Consider the following 16,905-nt stretch of genomic DNA (forward strand, 5'->3'; position numbering starts at 1 on the left):
TTTGCCTCATGACCGTCGCTGGACTCCGACATACCTGGGTTTTTGCATTGGGCTATACAGTTATTTTCATCAAATCCATCAGGGCAGTCTCTTTGTCCGTCACACAGCTGATTTTCAGAGATACACAGCGATGAACCTGGACAGAGAACTGAAGGAGTGATGCAAGTTGATACAGGACTGCGAAGAGGAGACTCCGTTGTTGCAGCAGTAATGGTGTCTGAAAAAGACAAAATGAAGTGTTACAAGTTGTAGATTGTTGGCTAGCTAACCTTAAAGTAACCCTGAACAAAAAAGGTACACATGCATATAAAAGTAAAGTTTGTATTCAATTTATGCCAATAAGTTACCATTTCAATCGATTAACATTTACTCAAAATCCCAGCGTTCAAAGTTTTTTGGTCATAGGAACACATTTGCGTCACCACCAGTGGATCAATATTTGAAAACTGGATCTGAAGACTTACCGCAGCCCACCTCATCCGTGCCATTCAGGCAGTCTTTCTCTCCATCGCACAGGAATTTCATTGGGATGCAGCGATTGCCGTCGATGCAGCGATGCTCGCAGCTCTTGGTTTGTTCCCAGCAGTCCAGTTCATCAGACTGGTCCCGACACTGTGACTTGCCATCACACACCTCAGCCTCAGGGATGCACATTTTCCCGTGGGAGCACTGAAACTCCCCTAGGGTGGAGTACAAATATGTTTGAAGTTTAGCTATAATGCCGTTTCATTCAAAGTGCTTATCTATAGTACAGAGTGTTCAGTAGTCCGTCTATTGTGCTCCCCTTCCATTTCTTGCGTTGACAAAATGTAGAGTAGTTTAGTGATGTTTGTTTAAATAAGATAGCATTTTCTCTGAGTTTATCAGATTTAATTAAACTTACAAAATGTAAAGTGAAACAACCTTTTTTGCAGGTTTCTGAGCATCCCTGTTCATCAGATCCATCCATACAGTCTCTCTCTCCGTCACAAATGTGGCTTAATAAAACACACTCTTTTCCATCAAGACAAGGTTCTGAGCCCATGTGACACATCAGGACGTTTGTTTGAGCTGCAGATGAAGCTACACTCAGACAGTCGACCTCATCTGAGCCATCGCGGCAATGATCGCGACCATCACAAACCAGGCTCTTTGAGACGCAGCTTCGACGGTCTTTGCAGCGGAAGTCCGCTATGGAGGATATAGGAATACAAAGGACATGAGTGGAATTGTATTAGATTGGTTTTGTATACTTCCAATTTACAGAATGGATATTGAAGTTGTCCGTGACACATTTGTTGGAAACTTACCTTCAAAGAACCAAATAATAAATTTGTTATATTTCGGCACCTAATCGGACTACTTACTTTTATAAGGGCATCTTGTTATGCAATTCTCATCAGATCCATCGGGGCAGTCTTCCTTTCCATCACAAAGCAGTGTTGGGTTGATGCATAAAGAAGAACCTGGACACTGAAATGAAGGCCTGGTGCAGGATGGTTTGGTGAGAGATTCTGTAAAGGGAGTGACAGGTAAAGTGGATTCATCTAAGAAAAATGTTCTCTAGCAGAGTTAGGGGCAATCTTTGCGGCATCTAAACCCCCTCCCCCCCCAAAAAAAACCTTTTAACACATTAAACTATCACAGCCCTATGATTAGGGTTGGGTACCGAAACCCGGTTCCACTATGGTACCGGTTCCTACGCAAACTGTAGTATACGGACCAGATTAGAACGCAAATTTCGGTTCCTCATTTCGGTTCCGACTGAAATATTTCCCCTCTGTCGCTCCGGACAGCGGCAGACTTTTTTTCTCCCCCCCTTTTCTGCCGAGTGGTGCACGTGCCCGCTCGCGGTGTGAAGTGCGTGTCTGTGCCATTCCCGACATTCACTCTACAATCACAGCTGATAGACGGCGTTTTGTACACTCTGAAACGGACGTAAAAATATCACTCTGTAGTCTACCGTTAGCTAGCTACCGTAATGTAGGCTACTTTTAAAGTGTCATTTTCCCTCTGGGCTCACCAAAACGGACCTAAAAGCTTAACCATTCACTGACTGCACGTGCTCGCTAGTAAACATTACACTTACTCTGCTAGTCTATCGTTCAAGACAAGACCCTGTAGCCTGTTGGTGGGGGGAGGCGAGACAGCCTCCCCAAATTGTCTGCCCTTTCAAACTGGTGTGTACAGACCTCTTGGACACCGTCTGAGTTTTCTCCTATGCAGTAGGCCTACATGCCATAAGTAAATTTGTAGTATCTTGCCAGATAAGGCAAATATGGTCACTTTTCTGCAAAAGAACTGCTAAAGTTTGAAGCAGGTTGGCATACCAACTCAACATTTATTTTGTTGTTACTTGTTAATAGTGTAACTGTTATTTGTTAAATTATTGTAGTTGCAGGTTAGGTGACTTAGGTTTACTTATATATTTAAGTACTTTAAAACGTTAAATAATTTCAATTAAAAAACAAACTCCATAAAAAGCCTTTTCATGTCATTTTTCAGTTTTTCAAGAATCAGTTTAGGATAGTTATCATTTTAAAAGTACCAGTTTGGCATTGGAATTGTAAAAATCCAAACTGTACCAAACCCTACATATGATTACATTAGGATGAATTACCAAAAATATAAGCCTAAAGTCCAAGATTTCTGGATTATAGCAGAAAACTTGCTTGCTTCAAACCTATACCACTTTGCAAAAGCAACACTTCACCAAAAACTCACCACATCCTATTTCATCTGATCCATCCAGGCAGTCTCTCTTTCCATCACAAATGTGACTGAAGAGAACACATTCCGTGCTATCTCGACACAGTCTGGAGCCTAGGTGACACTTCAGGACGTTTGCCGGAGCTACTGGCAGAGCTACGCTCGTACAGTCAAACTCATCTGAGCCATCATGGCAGTGAGAGCGACCATCACAAACCAAGCTCTTTGAGACGCAGCTGCGACGGTCTTTGCAGCGGAAGTCGTCTGGATGGAAATTATGGAAAACAAATTAAACTCCAAGTTCCAGGACACTTCAAAATAATCCATTTCTTTTAAACATTTGAGACCAGGGAAATGCATTACATTTCACTTTCAAGACTTACTTTTAGAGGGACATTTATTCACGCAGTTCTCTTCATCAAAGCCATCAGGACAGTCTACATGCCCGTCGCAAAACTGGCTCAGAGTAATGCAGAGGTGAGCAGCAGAACGGGGACAGAGCACAGAGGGGCTGGTGCAGGCCGGCACAGTCGGAGCAGGAGGTTTGGTAGCACCAATGTTGTTTAATGGATAAATATTTGGTTTTGATGTTGTCATGGTCATTTCGGCATCTTGAAGATACAGTAGTAATCACATTGTAAAATTAAGTTAAATTAGTATTTTTCAAATATTACATAGCCACAAAATGCCCAATTAATCAAATGTTTTTCTTCATAAGAAGAAACCAATTGCATCATTAATTCCCACTGTAACTGAATTTTTTCCCATAAGTGAGATCTTGGGAAACTCACCACATCCCTGTTCATCCGATCCATCCCGACAGTCTGTTTCCCCATCACACAAATGGCTGTATAAAACACACACTGAACCATCTTTACATGGTTTTGAGCCCGTGCGACACTTCACAACGTTTGTTGGAGCTGCAGGTGAGGCTATACTCAAACAGTCGACCTCATCTGAGCCATCCTTGCAATGAGGACGGCGGTCACAAACGAGATTCCTGGAGATACAACTCCTACGGTCCTTGCACTTGAAATCCTCTAAGATTGAAAATGAAGGCAGAAAATTATTACAAATTCTAAAAGCTGGAAACCACTGTTACCAATCAATTCAGTGGTGAATTTGTTTACTACTCAGATTTAGGAGGTACATTGCCCATTCCAACAAATATGTTGTTTATATGGATACTTTACCTTTAGAGGGACATGTGGTTACACAAAAATCCTCATCATCTCCATCAGGGCAGTCCTTTTTACCATCACATACCTGGGCATGTGAGAGGCAGACTGATGTGCGTCGGCACAGCACAGAGGGTTCACTGCAGACTGGAGTACCGGGCACTATGGAGAGAGAAAAAAAATAAAATAAAATATAAAAGTTATAATTGGAATACAGAAAATTAAGTATGTCAGTTAAAAGCTGTGGCTTTCATATAGAAAGCTCTACTACAAATTGCAATAAGCCAATGATGATCCACTTTTGACTGAATCAGAGAAGCTTTACTACGCTTTTAAAAACTCATGCTGTAAACCACGAACATGAGCCATAATCACCACAGATTAACAGAAAATAAAACAAAATTCAGGTAAACGCAACATAATGTGGAATTAATAAAAGCATGCATCTGAATACATTGGTTTATCGCCTTTAACAGATTAACTTTGTCTGACCTGTGCGGACGTCCCCGAGTGCAGCGATTACACTGAACACATGACCTGTCACCGTCATGTCCTGGATGGGGCTCCCATCACGCCGGTCCCAAAGAGTCATGACATCATCAGAGAGGGACAACAAAAAGGGCTCAAAGGCAGCTACGACTGAGCCCGAAATGTTCCATCTTCGGCCAGCTCGGTGGCTTCTTTCCTGCCGCAAACTCATCGTTGTAAAACCTGTAAAAAGTAATCTCATTCAACAGACCTGTACTTGGGAAATATTTACTCTTAAAAATAGTGTATATGATGGGAAATTAGGGCCCATATACCATCCAGCATCACCAGATTCAAAGTAACAATTATGATAAACTGCCTAAGCCCAGCAGTCCCTAAAATGAACAACTGAATTAAAGAATGAATGCAGCGCTTATCACTGCAGCATCACAGCAAATGTAATTACTTGATAATTTTTATGTGGAGGACATTTGAATATAAAAATGACATGATTAAAGTGTGCATGTACTTTAAGGTTTTTAAAAAAGTAATGGGGCACCAGTTGATTTAGATGTAGAAAGTGCATGTACTACAGCAATCTAAAAACCAGACCTAGAACACTGTCTTGTTCTTTGAGAAGTTAAAACTACTCTGGACAGATGTACCAATATCTTGTTTCAATTCTAAATCTATTGCACTTACTTTTGAGTAACAGCTGGAGAGACATTTAAGCTTGAAAAACATTGTAGGATTGAGCTGAGAAGTAACAGACCGACCTGTCCTTTCTGAGTTCCAGAGCAGACTATTAGCCCGGAGGTCGAAAGCGATGTTTCCCCTGAATCCTCCTGTTAAGTGCATTAGCTCTTTGGTTTTGGTTCCCATCATGCTCATGGTGAGAAATACGTCTTCCTCCAGCCAGAGGATGTCACCCCTCAGCCAATCCAGATGCAGGTCTCGAATCTTCTTTGTTGTTTGGTACAGCTGATGGGAGTACTGATTGTTGGCTGTGGTGGTGCCGATGCTGTTTTGGTCGCATGAGACCCAATACAGGTTCCCTCTCCTCTGGTCTACTTTTATCAGACAAACTAAAATACGAGAAGTACCGTTGGAAAAGGACACGTGTGTGGTTTTTTGCTCAATGGATTATTTGCCATTCATTTTCTATCAAATGACTAAGTGACAGGAGGTGGAAAGTAACAAAATACATTTACTCACATTACTGTGTATCGAGTAGTTTTGTTGTGCATTTTGCATTTTTCAAGTAGTTTTTAAAAATCAGTATTTTAAAATGTACTAGATTACGTTTTGAGTGAAGATTGTATTTCGCTACATTTAAAATCCCATCCGTTAAAAAAAAAAAAAAAAAAACGAAAGGAAGAAAAGAAATAGCGCCAGGGATGTGTGGTCTGGTAACTACACCAGACTAGAGCTTGGCACCAGATCATAGACTGTAATGCACCAGCATTCTTTTTTGTGTGAACGTATGCATCTTCTTCTCTGGTTGCAAGTCGCAATTAAAAAGTAAAAGAACTGCAATGTGTCGGACCCATGGATGTATTGGTCGGACCCGGTCGGACCCAGGGATGTGTCGGCCAGCGGCGAACTGAGCGGGAGAGGTTAGCATTGACTTAAATAAGCAGTTATCGCTCAAAAATGACTGCTGCAGAGCGGGTACCGACATCTGAAGTTTTGCTAGTTACGCTGCAAAAGCAACAAGGCATCCAAGCCATTTTATGAAGGAGAGTTTAAATAGTGTTTGGTGGACTCTGCTGTGCCAATAAAAAAAAATGTTTGAGAACGTGCAGCGTGACAAAATTAATATTGAGCAGAATTGAGTTTAGCCTATTTGTTCGGGCCTCCACATCAATCCCTGATTCTCATGTGGTCCCTTGGGACAATGATTTGCCCACCCCTTCCGTAGGACAACGTAGCCAATGTTGGAGACTGGCTAAATTAATTAACCTACTACTACTACTACTACACTACTACTACTACTACTACTACTAACTAACTTATTACTTGTGTAGAAGCTAGCTGCTAGTCTGGGCTGTGAACATTAGGGACTAACCCAACTGTGGAGTCCAAACATGTGATTTGGCCTCGATTTGCATTATAACCAACTGTTTATTTTTGTGACGAAAGGGATGGCCCTCAGAACTAACAATGTATGGTACTTTCATTTTCAGTTGATCGTTTAAAAACAATTTATGGGATGGTCTGAACTAAAATTGCGTGTTATACCTTTCTAAGGGTCTTAAATGTCATGAGTTATGTTATTAAATGTGTATAGATGTTTATACATTCATATAGATTTCTTTAATTAAAACAAAATAGTTTTGGCTATATGACCCTTGTCCTATTTTCACTACATGGAGAGATCTCTCCTCCGCCCCTTTTTACAGTTTTTTTAATGTAACTAAGCAACTTTTACTTAAAGTACATTTTAAATGAACTACTTATTACTTTTACTTGAGTAATTTTTTTAGATAGATATTTTTACATGAGTAATATTTGAAAGTATTGGTACTTTTACATGAGTACAATATTTTAGAACTTTTTCCACCTCTGCCAAGTGATAATACAGTGATTGCCCTTTGAGTTCCACTACGAAACATTTTCCCATGTCTTTACAAGCCTAGGAAAACTCAAAAGCATTTACCTGGAAAAGGTGTTGGTACCAAATCAGTCTTGACCTGGTTAAGACTGGTGCGCTGGATATGGCCAGTTTGGTTAGCCCAGTATAGCCAGTCTCTGTACCAGTCCAGATCAAATGACAGGATGCCGTCGTCAGTGGTAAACAGCTGGGTTTTAGTGGACCTTTGGCCACTGAACTCCAGAAGGTTGAGGTTGGTGATAGTAGCATATATAAACCTGGGATCTGTGGGACAAAAAAAAAAAAAGAAAAGACTTTAATGATGCCCTCACACTGAGTTGTAAAAGGACTAGAAAATGACCGTTAATCCCATAATGGCAAAACCTATGACAGGATCGGATACAATTTGTTACTTGTCTTCTACCAAAAATGGGGTGAAAAAAAAAAAAAAAGGCATTTGTTAAGTAACACAAGCAAAGTAAAGTTACAGTAAACCTACATTCACATGTCCCATCAAACAACAGCACTTTGGAGTTTGGACAAGCACAGGTGAAGCCGACAGGGTTGCCTTTAGTTAGCTGGCAGAGTTGACATCGAGTCCTTCGACATGCAGAAGAACCTGATTGATGACAACCCCGAGACATTTTGAAATGTGAGTGTAAAAGAATCAGATTAAGAAAGATGTACTTCCACTGGTTTGTACTCAAATGTTATCTGCAGTTGACAGACTTAATTTTAAAACCAAATATATTGTTTACATTGATCCTACTCCAGAGACAAAGTAAGTACAATTTAGTATTGTAAATTCATATTGTATTCACAATTGATATAACTCAGTGTCAGTGGGAATTCAAAGCCCTACTGTAATTATTTAACAAGTATATTTCATTACCATTAAAACTATTGTTCCAAAAAGTACCTTGAGGCTGCTGTAGCTCATGGTAAACAGCTGATATTGGCAGTGTGGCTTCTAAGAGAAATCGCTTCGAGTTTGGTTGGTCCTGTGGAACCTGCCACAGTCCATTGTCATCCACCCAGTAGAACAAACTTTCAAACACAGCAAGGCTGCGAGGCGGTCCCCTGTTGAACAGTCCTGTGAAGGAATGCCGGCCAGTCCCGTTTACCTTCACCGTCTCTATAGACTTAATATAAAAAAAAAATAAAAAAATATAAATAAAAGATCATGTTTACTGTATATGAAGGATAATAAACCAATAGTTTACAAAATGCATCCATTCTGATGACCTAATTAAATCAGTGTTTAGGTTATTATATTCTCTTTTCATGGACAACTAAAGCCATTTCTCCACCCTAAATTCTACACAGAATCCATCACACAGAATTTTTAAATTACTGAGGTCATAACACCCAACATCAGAAAATGTTACCAATAATTCTTAAAATGTAAAAGCTTGTAAAAGTTTTATTTTTCATATTTTATTCATTGATTTACTGTTCAATGCTATTGGTTTTAGATACTTATTTTGTTGCATTGTTTTTTTTTTATTACTTATTGTTGGCCCAAAGTATCAACATTTAAAAGGAATATGCCAGTTTGTTGAAATAGGGTTATTATATCACCATCTCCTGTATATTTATATAGGTGGGCAAACGCTTTTGTCTCAGTGCAAGCATCGTCTTAGTCCAGCGGCACAGCCATTAGCTTAGCGTAATGAATGGAATCCTTTGTTGCCGTTAGCATGTCGTAAGTAAAAGTGACCCAACAACAAAAACAAAACCTATTTACTTCTTGTGGCCTGCATATTCACAACCAGTAAAAATAGCAATGCAGATTAAGACTAGACGATTTCCTAGGTAGATATTTACTTGGGACTATTGGGACTAACCCAGAAACCGTGACTTTGCGCCGGCCGCAGAGCCCCGCGGGCTGCCGATATCTCTGTGCCTGAGTAGCAGTGCTTCGGCTGTAGCCTACTTCCACCCAACATAGTCCCAAGTCAATATCTACCTAGGAAATGGTCTACTCTTAATCTGCATTGCTATTTTTAGTGCGATATATACAGGCCACAGAAGTAATTAGGTTTTGTTTTTGTTGGGGTCACTTTTACTCACGACATGCTAACGGCAACAAAGGATTCCATTCATTACCTTAAGCTAGCGGCGGACTAAGACCATGCATGCAGTGAGAGAAAAATGCATTTGCCCGCCTATATAAATATAGAGGAGACTGAATACCCCCATTTCAACAAACTGTGGTGTATTTCTTTAAATATATTGAGTCTACAAATACTGGAATATGGCTACTATGGCAATTGCTGCTGGGATGACATGCAGTAAAGAGTCACAGGTTGGAACCAAACTCATGGCTGCTGCAACAAGGAATGAGCCTCTGCACATGGGGTGCATGCTATACCAGATGAGCTAACAGGTACCCCAAATTGGAGCCATTGTTATCATTACTGTAGTAACACCTGTGCTTTTCCTCCTATGACAAATCAAAAAAAGTTTGCTGTGAAAAGGCCTACTATGCATCATAATTCTACAACATACAACAATGCAGTAACATAATGGAATGCAGTAACTCCAGTGTGTATATTTGTTTTTCCTGAACTCACCTTCTTGAAGTCGCTAATCCAGTACAGCCTCCTGGCAGCCACATCAGCAGTGAGGCTGTGGGGGGACTGAGCAGTGAGCACAATTAGAGTGCTTCTTTCTGATCCATCCATCCATGACTTCTCTATCGTCACTCTGTCGCCATGGCCGGCATTGCTCCAGAACATCATGCTGGGAGGCAGAGAAGGGAAGTTGAATAGGTACTACCCAGTGAATCATCTTTGGGTTCATTCATGATGGCTGTATTTTTTTATTCATTTAACAATAGAAGTAATAAAAGGCATACCTCTCTACAGGTAGAAGCACCAACTCTAATGGACTGATGTTTTTGCTCAGCAGAGTAGTGTAACTTGTCTCATCAGCTGCTTGCATGTATATCGACTCCGTCTTCTGATTGGTCCAGAACAGGTTTCCATTCAGCCAATCACAGGCTAGACTCTTGATTCCAGGTTCCCCTGTTGGTAATTTGTTTAGAAATAAATTGCTTTTTCTTCTGCAGTTTGGTTCACATCCAAATTTTGACCAACGGCTTTCCTAACATCACATCTTTTGCAAAAAAATATTAAAAGCCCCAGGTTTTTTTTTATTACATGAACTGGATAATTTTAAAAAGGTCCCATGACATGGTGCTCTTTGGATGCTTTTATATAGACCTTAGTGGTTCCCTAATACTGTATCTGAAGTCTTTTCCAAAATTCAGCCACTAGAGCCAGTCCCACAATGAGCTTTCCTTTTAGTGTGTGCCATTTCTGTGTCTGTAGCTATTGAAGAGGAGAGAGGGGGGTAAGATGGAGGGTGGGGGTGTGGCCTTGACCTGCGACTTTGCTCGTTTGAAGTCTCTCTCTCTCTCTCTCTCTCTCTCTCTCTCTCTCTCTCTCTCTCTCTCTCTCTCTCTCTCTCTCTCTCTCTCTCTCTCTCTCTCTCTCTCTCTCTCTCTCTCTCTCTCTCTCTCTCTCTCTCTCTCTCTCTCTCTCTCTCTCTCTCTCTCTATATATATATATATATATATATATATATATATATATATATATATATATATATATATATATATATGTATATATGTATATATATGTATGTATATATATGTATATATGTATATATATGTATGTGTATGTATATGTATGTGTATGTATGTATGTATGTGTGTATATATGTATATATATATATGTATGTGTATGTATATATATATGTATATATATATATATATATATATATATATATATATGGTGGTTGGTTGGGTTTATGGACAGACAGAGGAGGGTTACGCCTTGCTCATGTGACCTCATAAGGGCAAAAGTTCCGGATCGGCCCATCTGAGCTTTCATTTTCTCAAAGGCAGAGCAGGATACCCAGGGCTTGGTTTACACCTATCCCCATTTCTAGCCACTGGGGGAACTCTAAAAAAATAAAAAATAAAGGGTAAAAACCTCAAAGTGAAATTGTCAAGCCATGGGACCTTTAAGGGATTACAAAGTTATACAAACAAGAAAATGCAACTTGTGATCACAAGTATGTCAACATTTCTACATTGCATGTTAAAGCCAAGCAAATCAGTGTGGCGACAGTCTATCCATATCTTATGCTCTCATTTTAGTCACTACATACAACATATCTATAAAACTTGTCACAATTATAATACACACATCCAGTTGTGTCACCATAATACCTCTTTACAAAAACTAACCTATATAGATTGTCCAGCCATGCTCTCCATTGCTTTTGTAAATGCTGCCATGGATGTCAGCCCAGAAGACCCAGCCTCGGGCAACGTCAAAAGTCAAGGCCACTGGGTCAGACACTGGAGTGTAGATAACTTCAAACTGTTGAGACTTCACATTCAATAGGCCGATAGAGCTCCTCTGCACAGTTAGTAATCTGGTAGCATTACCTGCACATATTTGGATTGGAGTAAATGACACTGTTAGTTCACCATCACTTATATACCGGTATAAGAAATTAATTGAGCCAAGTGTCGAAAATAGAAAGACAAGTGTAGGAAGTAACAAAGTCGCATTCATACAAAAAAAATAAGACTATTTTGACAGAAAAAATAAAAAATAAAAGAAATAAAGAGAACATGACAATACTTCATATCTGCCCATTCTGTAATCTTTTTCAGCAATATTTCAAGTGAGAATCTATTTTGATGTAACCTGCTCACCTTTTTATCTAAAGTTCAGCCTTTGATCTTGTTTAACTTTTTGCTTCGTCATTAGCTTAGCCACATCAAAGTAGCCCATTAACACGTCAATTCTCTCTTGTCCAAGTGCGCTACATAATCTTTGTTGTTGGGTTTGATCTTCTCAGGATGAAACTAAATCCAGAGTAGGTTCACGTCATAAGCAGATACAAGGTTTATAGTTGCACGATGTGTCAAAATATCCTGTCTTGTAGCAGTCATTATCCCTGGCCAAGATGAGGGTAAGTTGGTTCCAAACAAGGTTGAGATTTATTATGTGCATCTGCCTCATTACCTGTAGCTAGACACGTGGAGCCTCCACTCAGTTTGAAGCCTTCTCTGCAGTGGCAATAGTAGGATCCAACAGTGTTAGTGCAGTGATGCATACAAGGGACAAAGGGTTGGGCACATTCATCCAAATCTGAGCAGAGAGAGAGATAGGGAGAGTGGGTTTTAGCTTCATACGCATGAACTGTGCATTAAAAACAGATTTGGAAACTGCTGCAAAAGGAAGCTTCTTTAAACTCTGCATGTTTTAATATTTTCTGTTTTTCAATAGAAAAGGAGGTAAAGGGTCCAAGGTGGTACTGCCAAGAGCAGGACCACTCCACTGTGATGTCTGTTTTTTTCTTTAGTTGGGTTTCTGTACCATCCATTTTCAGCGCTTTTGTGAAGTAACCCTCGTTTCAAAATCAATTAGCCCTCAACAATATTTAAAGTGAATAGTGTGTCATTGTAATGCACCACACACCTTCGCAGACTGCACCATTGGGAGAGAGCTTATATCCAACAGGACAGACACACAGAGCTCCCCAGGATTCATCAACACACACATGGCTACAGCCGCCATTGTTTATGGAGCAAAGACGACCTGCAGGAGGTGGCTCAGTATTACAGAAATCCATGCACCAGAAGTATGTCAGAAACATTATGTTGATATTGCTAACCAATAGTTGAGGTAAAGTTGTGACCCAGGTAAATCTGTCCCAAACCTACCGCAGGTTATGGGCTCATCGCTACCATCAGAGCAGTGGCTCGTCCCATCACACCTCCCTTCAGCACTCAGACATATTCCCTCAGGACACCGTATGCCGTTCTCATCGCATGAACCTGTAAGGAACAGACAATCAGTACTTCAAACACTTAAGTTTATCATACCTGCCCTGAATTAGGAGTCACCTGGTTGGGTCTGACATCCTGTCACTGACTCTGATACTGTTAACACATCAATCCTTCCTGTGATAACTCCACCTCTATGATCAGGTTGGGTTAATGAATTAATCAAATGATAATGTAGTCATCACGTTGATAGATCAAATCTGTATAGTAAAATTCAAAATGGCAAAATGAGAAATTAATGATTCCAATGAATATCACTTTACATTTCAGTTTACATTAGTGAGAGTATGCATTGCAGATACAAAACAGTGAACCAACTGTGAAAAATACTACTGAATTAATTTTCACTTCCATCATCATCATCATCATCATCATGTGCCTGTCGTCGGCCGTCGTTAGCTAAAGAGACCAAAACCGTTTTTGTACCAGGCTGTAAAGCAGTTTATTCTGTAAATTGGGCATTTTAAAATGGGGTTTATGGGGATTGACTCCCTTTTGGAACCCGCTTCAAGTGGCCACTCAAACTATAGTTGTCGGTGCTTCCGCGTTTGCTTTATTTTTCAGCACCAGAGTTTGCTGCTTGGTGCGAACCAAGCAAACTTTAAGCTTCTTCAAAGAACAGCAAACAAAAATACTGCCCAGCTCTACATTTTAAATGACTGCAACTGTACCAATTGATTTATAAGGTAAACTCACCCAGATTACAAAAAAATATATATAAAAATATAGATAGATAAAGATCATATTCAGTCTGGTGGTATGGAGATGTGCAGATGGCTTTGGTTTTTGTAAAAAGACAAGTTTCAGTTTTTTAGTTTTCTTACAAAATGTATTTAGCAAAGCAAATTAGTATATAAAAACGAGGCTGGACTGAAGACCTCTCAAAGAATAGTTATCTCAATACCTTGAAAAATAAAACATATTTACATTGCTACAGTGGATACAGGAGAATAGATAAATAAGAAAAAAACAAGACACATGACTTGTGCCCTGCAGTCCCACATACTGACACTCGTTTCCTGCAGCATAGCTTTTAACCCTCCTCTTTCTCACCACAGTCCTCTTCATCAGAATTATCCAGGCAGTCATTCAGTCCATTGCAGCGCAGCTCTTTGGGGATACAGATACGGTTTCGACAGGTCCAGTCAGAAACCAAACAGCCCTCTGTAGCTGGACAGTTCTCCTCATCAGAGCCGGTTGGACACTGGTGTTGTCCATCACAGCGGGCTGACGCATCAACACAGCCGACCGAGTCAACACAAGGAAACTGACCCGGCGGGCATTCAGGAGAGCCTTGAATTGCTGAAGGACAGAAAATAAATGTTTCTTTCATTCTACTTTATAAACAAAAGTTAATCTTATTTGTTTAAAAGTAGCTTTCTCTTATACTGACAGACCTTTGAATCAACACAACCAGACAAACCACTGGTAACATGACAATCACAATACAACCTTTTGTTAACATGTTAACATTTTAACTATGACTAAAAATAACCAGTTTTGCTTCTGCTGTCTTGTACAACTTTGTGCCTTTTGGTAGTCAATATGTTCAAGTTTAATAGTTTACTAAAACATGAACTACAAATGAACCTGCTGTAATTTGTGCAGATTCTATTAAAACGCATGTCCTCTTAAATATGGAGTTAACCATTTCAGACTTGTTTTGTACTCCAAACAATGTGTGGTTGAAAAGTAAATGAATGAAAACAAGTATTCATCAATTAAACAATTTTAACAATGTATTAGGGCAAAGTGTGAAGAACAGTTCTTTTGCACAGTGACAGTAAGTATACCTACCAACGCAATCCATTTCATCAGATCCATCCAGACAGTCTCCACCTCCATCACATCTCCACACAGCAGGGATACATCTTCCATCATCACACTGCCACTGGCCATTACGGCATTCTAAACTTTGACCTACAAACCAACATAGGACAATTTGACAAATATGAAGGTTTAGGAAATTCAACGGGCCATCACTGGAAGAGAATGAATTGTAGAATTTGTCTACAATTAGACACCACTTTTTAGATCAGGATTTTCAAAAACATACTACAAATTAAGCTAAATTTAAAAACCGAGTAGTTAATCACTGGTCCATTTATTTCACTAAGACCTAATTCTAGAAAAGAAAAGCCACAGGCAAACGTAACGTTAGCTAACCGAATTACTACTGAATAAAAGTCATATGTTAAACTCGTCACAAAAAGTCATCCTATGGACCTTTTCCATTACATGGTATCTGCAGCAGACATTTTTGACTTGTCATAGTAGGAAAAGCACAGCTGAAATTGATAACCTTAACGATGGCTCAATTCCATCAAGTGTCCCAGTAAGCCATTTCAGTGAGTCAGCATGCACAATACCAGGACCTCTCCTAAGTGGAATGCAGCCACCATTAACGGGTTTGAATACACCTGTGCTTTTCCTACTACGACGTGTCAACATGTCAAGGCCTCAAAAGGGCAAACATAAGGACTGGCATATTCAATACTTGCACATGGTCAATAGAATGCTAAAGGAAAGTTAGCTAAAATAGCATTGGTCGATTTTGATCAAGTCTGGCTAATGTCCAAACTGCAACCTTCACCCACTTTTACATTTATTTCGCCCTAAACAACCGTTTCAGCCTGAACCCACGGGGTCCAGAGAAGAACGCCATATTGCCTCGTTTCTGTTTAGACCAAAAGAAAACGTCAAAACTCCCCCCCTGCATGTTATTTTACATATACACATTTACTTGAATTATATCATACAATGCCTTAAAACGTATAAAACCAACTTTACCTCGGGAAAGTCTCAAACTTGCCAGAACAATCGAACAAAAGAACTGGCGTAAGTCCATTCTGCCCGCGCTGCTGATCGGGACCTTCAGCGTCACCTGAGAGGAAACGCTTTTATCAGCTTCCACTGCTGCAGGTGCGCGTGCAACGGTCTTATTACACATCCATGGTGCAATGGTGCAATCACATCATTCAGCTTCTGTTACCAAAAATAAAATAAAATATCTTGTATACAACTTGATGCGATGTAAGTTATTATTTATTCATTTAACCCGGTGTTTTTTATGTTCTTTTTTTATATATTTATTTGTTTGTTAATTTATTCATTATTGGACCTCATTTAAATCAATCAATCAATCAATCAAGCAAACAATCAATCAATTTATTTATGTTTTTGGCACGTGAAATCATGGTCTTAGGCAGTGTCCTCATTTAGGATCCCTGTGGGCTCAGGGTAGAAGCTCCTCCTGTCTTTCCAGCTTTTATAACCACGCATGTTCAAAAGTGGGCCTAATAAAACAAAATGAATTCATTCGACATTTATCTCATTTTATTATGACGGCCTGCAGTCATGTTTGAGGAATGCTCATCATCACTCACCTCAGATGTAGTTAGTAATGTTTTTGAAAGCTGAAGATCTAGTGGGCGCGAACGCAGACTATAGTGTCTTTCATCTGACAGAGAGCAGCGCTGTACATGTGCTGTCTTGTCCACGAGTGACGCTGTGATGGAGACAGCAGACTGTCATGCCTCTCCTCTTTTGAAGGTGCATCATGGTTTGCTTCAGCTACTGATGTTAACCCACTTTCAGGGCTTTACAGTGAGGTGATGTTTGGATAGGTTTGGCTATGTTACGCACGGAACGAATCAAAACGAGTCAAAGCTTTGTAGTTCGCCATCAGCTCTTTCTTCTTTCTTTAGATGTCAAGTGTGCAGTTTGACTTATGAATGGGGAACGATCAGCTGGCGTGTCTGACGTCAACAATGTCCCTTTCATGCTGCTGTCAATTATCATAGTAGATTGTTGGTGTTTCATGCAATCTTTTCATTGAAGCTGCCCAAAATAGTTGACTCTTGCAACTCACCCAAATATTGATTTGCAGATCAGTAAACAGCTACTGATGTTATACCCCCGTCGAATGCTCTGATGTGATAAGGCCGTGCGCATTTTGATTAGATTTTGCGCTTTTTACGCACGAAAAGTAAACTAACTAAAGTGTTTTCTTTCTCGTTCCTAGGATATGTGAGAATGTTGTTGGTGAGATGGATGAACCACAGCTGTTACATTATATTTACAATTAGCGTAGTTGGGGATATGAA

General features: G+C 39.8%; 1 protein-coding gene across 2 annotated transcripts in view; it reads right to left on the bottom strand.

Annotated features, from left to right (window-relative positions):
• si:dkey-88l16.3 (low-density lipoprotein receptor-related protein 2) overlaps positions 1–15,716 on the bottom strand; it is a 32,615-nt gene extending 16,899 nt beyond the window's left edge. For both annotated transcript variants that reach the window (XM_039780594.1, XM_039780593.1), the window contains exons 1-22: positions 15,590–15,716; positions 14,597–14,719; positions 13,853–14,101; positions 12,677–12,790; positions 12,432–12,551; positions 11,976–12,101; positions 11,186–11,389; positions 9,788–9,956; positions 9,504–9,672; positions 7,847–8,069; positions 7,427–7,546; positions 6,994–7,212; positions 5,111–5,419; positions 4,359–4,577; positions 3,882–4,028; positions 3,480–3,728; positions 3,072–3,299; positions 2,704–2,952; positions 1,347–1,493; positions 904–1,170; positions 465–680; positions 35–217 (exon numbers count right to left, since the gene is read on the bottom strand). In XM_039780594.1, the coding sequence (XP_039636528.1) occupies positions 35–217; positions 465–680; positions 904–1,170; positions 1,347–1,493; positions 2,704–2,952; positions 3,072–3,299; positions 3,480–3,728; positions 3,882–4,028; positions 4,359–4,577; positions 5,111–5,419; positions 6,994–7,212; positions 7,427–7,546; positions 7,847–8,069; positions 9,504–9,672; positions 9,788–9,956; positions 11,186–11,389; positions 11,976–12,101; positions 12,432–12,551; positions 12,677–12,790; positions 13,853–14,101; positions 14,597–14,719; positions 15,590–15,647 (4,108 nt within the window). In that variant the 5' untranslated portion in view covers positions 15,648–15,716. The remainder of the gene's footprint in view (positions 1–34; positions 218–464; positions 681–903; positions 1,171–1,346; positions 1,494–2,703; positions 2,953–3,071; positions 3,300–3,479; positions 3,729–3,881; positions 4,029–4,358; positions 4,578–5,110; positions 5,420–6,993; positions 7,213–7,426; positions 7,547–7,846; positions 8,070–9,503; positions 9,673–9,787; positions 9,957–11,185; positions 11,390–11,975; positions 12,102–12,431; positions 12,552–12,676; positions 12,791–13,852; positions 14,102–14,596; positions 14,720–15,589) is intronic.
• Positions 15,717–16,905: the final 1,189 nt, after the last annotated feature.

Source organism: Perca fluviatilis, chromosome 17 (genome assembly GCF_010015445.1).
Source record: "Perca fluviatilis chromosome 17, GENO_Pfluv_1.0, whole genome shotgun sequence".
Lineage (NCBI taxonomy): Eukaryota > Metazoa > Chordata > Actinopteri > Perciformes > Percidae > Perca > Perca fluviatilis.